Here is a 7,500-nt window from a genome sequence, read left to right on the forward strand (position 1 = left end):
AAATTAGTTTCTCTGTAAATAAGAGTTTTATATTATAACTGTTTACAACGTATGTACAAAATTTACAGGTTACCTGTAAATAAGAGAAACGACAATTAAGGTCAATTATTCGTATCTCTCTCGCAGCTCTGCTGGCTCGACTATTGTTTTCGACGAAGTGTCTTAACGAAAAACCTTCTCTTCGATCCACGTACAATAGTCCTGGTTGATACGGGTACTACAAAAAATGAGGAATTTCGATCGTTCGATTCCGAGAGCCAATCGGCTATCGACAACGAGGTGTTTGTCAGAATCGAACGATACGAAGAAACCGCAAAAACGGAATGAAAACAAGGCTTCGCACGTAACGTCTCGCTTTAGAACGTTCGAGAAACAAAATTAATAATATACTTTATAAAACGCTTACTTTCTTGAACATCCCGCTCGCCTCGTATACCGGGTAGGTTACGAAATAACTGGTTAAATCCTACCAACATAATCGATACACGGCATCTTAATGATAATTCTCGATCAGACGGTCCGAAGAGCTCTACAGCAAATTTTTCAACATACAATAATAGGAAAAGAGTACAGATAAAGATCATCGAAATACATGAATTAACTTAATCAGTAAATCTTAGCATAGGGTTATTTACATGGGCGTTCTTAGCATAGATATATGTACATATACAGCGTGACGAAAATTAAAGTCAAACTTAATTATTAACGCATAAAGAAAACGCAAGTTAATTTAAGAGCCAGTGTCACTTGATATCGGTAGCTGACAGATCTGCGTTATTGGTCGCTTTAGAGTGGTTTTGGCAGTACGCAATGTAACTACTCGGACATGCCCATCCGATCCCGGATGTACGTCTAATATTCGGGCAAGTTCCCATTTCGAAGGAGGTGCCAAATTATTTTTCAACAATACCAGCTCGTTAATTTTGAGCTCCGGTTTGTTTTCTTGCCATTTACGCCTTTGTTGCAATGTATGCAAATAATCAGAAGACCAAGAACGCCAGATCTGCTCTAAAATCGTACGCACTTGCTGCCATCGAGACAGCCGATTCGAATCGATATCTAAAACAGATTCTTCAGGCGGACTTACTAACGGGCGACCGACTAAAAAATGACCCGGAGTTAACGCGGAAAAGTCATTCGGATCATCATGTAACGCGGAAATCGGGCGGGAATTTAGGCAAGCCTCGATTTGACACAGCAGCGTAGCGAACTCGATCTGCGATAATGTTCGGGAACCAATCGCTCGTTTCAAATGAAACTTTAATCCTTTGACACCGGCTTCCCAAAGTCCGCCGAAATGCGGAGCAGAGGGAGGTATAAAATGCCATTTTACGTTAACATTAGCTATAGCGTCTTGTATTTGAGGGTCGGCGACAAGTCGCTGAAAGGTAGTGTTTAATTCGCGGTCCGCGCCTTGAAAATTAGTGCCGTTATCACTGTACATGTCGGATGGGAGACCGCGACGGCTTGCAAATCTCCGAAAGGCGGAGAGAAAACCGTTAGTAGCGTAATCATCTACGTATTCTAAATGGACGGCCTTTGTCGAGAGACAAATAAAAACGGCAACATAATATTTTTTGGATCGTTGACCGCGGCCGACTGACGGAATTATATTCATCGGCCCGGCGTAATCGACGCCTGTGTGCGAGAACGGAGCCGAAGGCGTGACGCGGGGCTGGGGGAGATTCCCCATCAGCTGTTGCGAGGTACGTGCGCGTTCGCGTACGCACTTTACACAACTACGTATAAGAGATTTTACACTGGTGCGCGCTGAAATTATCCAATAATTTTGGCGTAAAATTCTTAACATCAATTGAGTGCCTCCATGAAGAGAGGCTTTATGAGCTTGAGCGATTAATAAATCCGAAATTCGATGTTTCGGTAAAATTATAGGGTGCCGTTCATCATAACTGAGTGACGAATGGTCAATCCGCCCGCCAAGGCGAATTAATTTATCTTTCCCGAGAAAGGGGTAAAGCGATAACAAAGAACTGGATCTTGGCAATAAACTTTTATCGTTTAACGCTTGAATTTCGGATGGAAAATGACGTTGTTGCACGTAACGGAGCCAAAACAAGGAAGCTTCTTTGAGTTCGGCAGCGGACAAGCACGTCGTATTCACGTTCGTATTGGTCGCGCGACATTTTAGATTATTAATAAAACGTTGCACGCGTGCCGTGACTCGAATTAACCTCCTCCATGTAGAGACTTCGTTCGGTAATTGCCACTCCAGATTATGTTGAGCATGACAAACGATCGTATTTCGCGTTTCGGTTTCGATTATCTGACGATCGGCTTCAAGTTGATCTTTTAATTTATCATGGATCGGCCACGCGGTAGAAGGGGAACTCAACCAGGCAGGGCCGGCCCACCAAAGTTTGAAATCGCGGAGTTCAGCGGGTGACAAACCTCGCGACGCGCAATCCGCTGGATTTTCTTTAGATGGGACGTGATTCCATTTAATCGACGGCAGCCGAGTTTGTACTTCCGATACGCGATTCGCCACATAAGTAGTCCATCTGCGTAAATGAAAACCGCCTCGCGCCATCAATTTCGTAAGCTGATCGCGACTTTCCTTTAGCGACGGAACTTCATCGGCGCCAAATAGAACGTCGTCGACGTAAATAGAATCTTGTACTATTGTTTGTGCTTTTGGAAAGGAATGACCTTCGTCGATAGCTAATTGATTGATAACGCGCATGGCTAAATACGGAGCTGGAGCAGTACCGTATGTAACTGTAAGCAATCGATAAAATTGTATCGGAGAATTAATATTAGATCGCCAAAAAATCCGCAAAAAATCGACATCGTCTCGATGAACGCGGATCTGTCGAAACATCTTTTCGATATCGGCGGTGTACACATAACGAAATTGACGCCAACGAAGGATAATTGAGGACAAATCGCGTTGTAATTTAGGCCCGGTCATTAAATGATTATTTAATGTAGAACCATTGCTCGTTTTGCACGACGCGTTAAATACTACGCGAAGTTTCGTCGTGCTGCTAGACTCGCGTAGTACCGGATGATGCGGTATATACACCGCTTGGTTAAGCGTCGGATTTTCGTCGGAGACAGATTCCATATGACCCATAGATTTATATTCATTTAAGAAAGAATGATAGGGTTTCGCGAGATCCGGATTTTTTCGTAGGCGTTGTTCTAATTTCGAATAAAGAAGCGCGGCAGTTTCGCGCGAAGCTCCTATATCGAGCGGAGGGTTGGTTTTAAATGGTAACCGTATTATATAGCGGCCGTCTTCGGCACGCTGATGTGTTTCGATAAAATGTTGTTCGCATTTTTTATCTTCTTCCGACAGCGGAAGTTCGGAAGAAATTTCCTCGATCTCCCAAAATTTTTGAAGGAGAGAATCGAGCGAAGGAATTGTTACGCAATTTAATGAAGTCGCGGAACCGGTAATTGAATTAGAAGTGCCGGTAGGACCGGATAATATCCATCCTAAAGCAGTAAGCTGGGCCGTCGGAGTGCCGGTCGGACCATGTTTTACCTTTTGCTTTAATAACGATCCAGATAAATCTGATCCGATGAGCAGATGGATCGGATGATTGCTAAACGGATCCGGATCCGCGAGAGATAATTTCCGTAAATGCGGCCAATAATCTACGGTTTTAGTCTTTGAGCCAGCGTATGACGTAATTTTTTGATATACGAAAGCAGTCAAAGAAAAGGTGGAGGAACCTCGCCCATTACAAGACTCGAGAGTAAGAGACACCTGAGATTTCGCTACGCCACTGTATCGTTCGCCGAAACACTGTACGTGGAGGCTCGCGCGGGAACGTTTCGTGCGCATAGTTTGACACAACGATTCCGAAATAAAGCTAACAGCCGAGCCTTGATCTAACAACGCACGAACTTTAAATTTACGTCCTTCGATGGTACGCAGTATTACCCATGCGGTGGCTAGTAACACGTTCGGCGGATTTTTCAGCGGCGAATGAATCGTTTGAACGGAAGCGACGGCGGTCTCGTTCTTTATCTCAGGGGTGGCCGAGCCGCTCGGTTGAGCGTTAAGAGTTTTGTTTTCCAAAACAGAATTTTCACTAATCTTCTGTACTGGTATATTTGATGCACGATGCAAGAGCGTATGATGTGCTCGTCGGCACAAATTACAGCGTTTTTTACTCTTGCAAGAGGTCGGGAAATGGCCGACTTTTAAACAATTAAAGCAACATTTGTGTGATTTGAGAAACTGAGTTCTCTGTTCGACGGATTTACGCTTAAACTCGTCGCATAACATCAAATTATGATTGCCGGAACAATTCAAGCATTTTTCGGTGGCTACGTTATTCACCGAGGCCCGATTAGAGCCTTTATTTTTATGAGACGAAGTATCGGCATTTAACTTAGAATGATCGGTTAGTCCTCGAATTCGCAACGTCATAAAATCTCGAATCTCTTCATACGTCGGAGATGCGGTTGATTTACCGCGTTGCAGATTCCACTCATTACGTGTGCGTGGACTAAATTTTTGCGAAACAATATAGACTAATAAGTCATCCCATTTTTCAACAGGTCTGCCTAAATTTGTTAACGCGGCTAATGACGCGGCAACGGTATCGCGTAAACTTTTGAGTTCGACAGCGGATTCCGTTTTCATAATAGGCAAATCAGCGAAAGCATGAATATGCGCATGAATAATCGCGTTTTGATTATCGTACTCTTCAATAAGTAATTTCCACGCACCATCGTAATTTGCGTCTGCAATCTTAACATGATTAATTAATACAGCAGCTTCGCCCGTGACACTGGCTTTTAAATAATGTAATTTCTGCGTATTCGACAGCGATTCTTTCGAGGCGACGAGCGATTCGAATATTCCGCGGAAGTTTTCCCATTCCGCGAAATTACCGGAAAATTTCGGCAACGGGATGCGTGGTAATTGCAATGAAACCGCACCAGACAATTCGCGGGAAGAAATGTCGCTTACCGTTGATGCCGCATTTGGGTCGCACCGGGAGAATTTACCTATCACGTCTGCGAGGTAGTCCGCCGCTTCGTGGTAGACGTCCTCGGCCGTAAAGAATTCCTCCTCGGTGAAGTATGGGACTGTACGCTGTTCGTCGGCCGTTGCTATTTGCTGAAGCTGGACGTTGAGACGTTGACACATTTCCCATAATGTCTCCAAGGCGTCCAGTCGACTCTTCGCCTTGTATTGCGTGACGTTGGCCTTGCCCATTTTCTTAAAGTTGGGGAACACTCGTTTCATCGAGCTTATTGTAATAGATTGCTCGATGAGGAGGCCCTGCAGCGAGTCCGTCATGATGGTAGGCCGATAAGATGAAGCCTTTCAGCAACAATTCACCACCTTTGGGTTGTAGAGATGCTGAAGCGTGACGACTGGTCCGTCGCACGCGGATGTGCGAAGACGCACTATAATTTTCACTTAACAGTGCCGCGCGCTAAAGCGTGCGACAACTATGTGTAACTGCGGATTACGCAGGACGCACTCTGAGGTGCGGAGTGCTAAAGAGCACAAAGATTGCACTTAAGCTGTGCAAAGCGCTAAGAAGCGCGAGATTTGCGCGGCACTGCGGATTACGCAGGACGCACTTTGAGGCGAGGAGTGCTAAAGAGCACAAAGATTGCACTTAAGCTGTGCAAAGCGCTAAGAAGCGCGAGATTTGCGCGGCACTGCGGATTACGCAGGACGCACTTTGAGGTGCGGAGTGCTAAAGAGCACAAAGATTGCACTTAAGCTGTGCAAAGCGCTAAGAAGCGCGAGATTTGCGCGGCACTGCGGATTACGCAGGGCGCAAATAATAATGATACGTTGTGCTTAAGAGCACAACTTTAATAATGCAAAGGGATGCAAGGTTGACTTCGCGCACTTTATTTTCCCGGAAGTCCTTTCAACGCACTCGCGTTATTATTTACGGCAGCGGAATGCGGATAGATGTTTTGATATCGCGCACCGTCTCCGTCTCGCGATAGTTTTTATAAGTGCTGTTACCTTAGCGTGTCAGCGTTCTCACTCGCACTCCGCGAACTGATTACCGAATCACTATCTGTTTTTCCAAAATCCGGCTCGAAGGACCATTTAATGTAGCCGCGCCTTCGATTTACACGTCCACATTAACAGAATTTATTTGTTTCGCCGATCGGAGAGATAGGACGTAATTGAGTTGTCCGGGTTTAGTTTGTTGAACAGTATTTATTCTTTTCGACACCAACTCCCGGACCGTCTTAGGTAATCGCACGCGACAGCAAGATATGAGCGGACACGCGAATTATCGTTTAATAGTAACTTTATGAGCGTTAGGCGTTTGGTGTGCTCCCGGTGATGGCTTGCGACGAAGTGTCTTAACGAAAAACCTTCTCTTCGATCCACGTACAATAGTCCTGGTTGATACGGGTACTACAAAAAATGAGGAATTTCGATCGTTCGATTCCGAGAGCCAATCGGCTATCGACAACGAGGTGTTTGTCAGAATCGAACGATACGAAGAAACTGCAAAAACGGAATGAAAACAAGGCTTCGCACGTAACGTCTCGCTTTAGAACGTTCGAGAAACAAAATTAATAATATACTTTATAAAACGCTTACTTTCTTGAACAACTTTTGTGCCGTAGCCTCCCCAGCGGTGGCGGCGGTCCGCGCGCGTGCTCGGACGCGCGCGGCCAGGCTGATCGAAGGGCCAACGATTTTATCTCTCTCTCTTCGGAGAGGAGACTAAGATGGATGAACGAAGCGTTCGTTGAACGCAAGAATTGCAAAACGATTACCCTGAACGGTGGATCACTTGGCTCGTGGGTCGATGAAGAACGCAGCTAATTGCGCGTCAACTTGTGAACTGCAGGACATATGAACATCGACATTTCGAACGCACATTGCGGTCCACGGATACAATTCCCGGACCACGCCTGGCTGAGGGTCGTTTTAGTACCTCGAAACTGCTTGCGCCTTTGCGCGCCGGGCCACCGTGCCCGTTCGCGCAAACGGTGTACGAGCGATAGTTGGACGTTCGCCCGAGACGAGCCGTCCCGAGAGGCGGCCCCTTGGCGTCGTCTGAAATAACACCGAGGAAAAGGAAGAGTGAGAGCAGCGTACGCACACACGCAGTAAGTAAAGATAGGGAGCCTGCGCGCGCGCGCCCGGAAACTGTCGAAGGAGAGAGGGAGTAGAAGACACGCGCACACACGTTGCGTTATCCCTCTCGCGGTCTCCCGGTGCGCCAGCGCGCGCTCGCGCCTCTTACGCGCGAGTCTTGGTGCGCGCCACCTTCCGCGCAAACGGTAGAAGAGAACCGCGGCGCGTCGTCGCCCGGCGGTACGCGGAGAGAAAAGAGCGAGAGAGCCCTCCTTAACGCGGGTGAATCGCGAGCCGACCGCTTGTCCGAGTCCACGAAATTCTCGAAAACGAATATAGGGGACCGGCACGCGTCGTCGTGTACTCGTCGAATCCGATTCGCCCCGTCGTATCCCATATCCGTGCATAACACACGATATGCGGAGAGAAAATTTGAAGGATGTGGGTGATAG

At 46.6% G+C, this 7,500-nt stretch overlaps 1 protein-coding gene and 1 non-coding gene across 2 annotated transcripts; one reads left to right on the plus strand and one right to left on the minus strand.

The window, feature by feature from the left end:
• Positions 1-730: 730 nt before the first annotated feature.
• LOC138944385 (uncharacterized) lies at positions 731-5,281 on the minus strand. Its single transcript, XM_070315286.1, has 2 exons — positions 4,987-5,281; positions 731-4,506 (listed from the first exon to the last, which is right to left on the minus strand). The coding sequence occupies exons 1-2, from the start codon at positions 5,279-5,281 to the stop codon at positions 731-733; spliced, it is 4,071 nt and encodes a 1,356-aa protein (XP_070171387.1).
• Positions 5,282-6,741: 1,460 nt separating this feature from the next.
• LOC138944387 (5.8S ribosomal RNA) lies at positions 6,742-6,896 on the plus strand. Its single transcript, XR_011448739.1, has one exon. It is a non-coding gene; the product is annotated as a 5.8S ribosomal RNA (ribosomal RNA).
• Positions 6,897-7,500: the final 604 nt, after the last annotated feature.

This window comes from Polyergus mexicanus, unplaced genomic scaffold (assembly GCF_030449975.1).
Source record: "Polyergus mexicanus isolate NDT 795.1 unplaced genomic scaffold, iyPolMexi1.0 SCAF_181, whole genome shotgun sequence".
Classification (NCBI taxonomy): Eukaryota; Metazoa; Arthropoda; class Insecta; order Hymenoptera; family Formicidae; genus Polyergus; species Polyergus mexicanus.

Coding starts and splice junctions, on each gene's coding strand:
- LOC138944385 (XM_070315286.1), bottom strand. CDS start 5,281: ATGACGGACTCGCTGCAGGGCCTCCTCATCGAGCAATCTATTACAATA. Junction 4,507..4,986: donor CTACCTCGCAGACGTGATAG/GTAAATTCTCCC, acceptor ATGACTTATTAG/TCTATATTGTTTCGCAAAAA.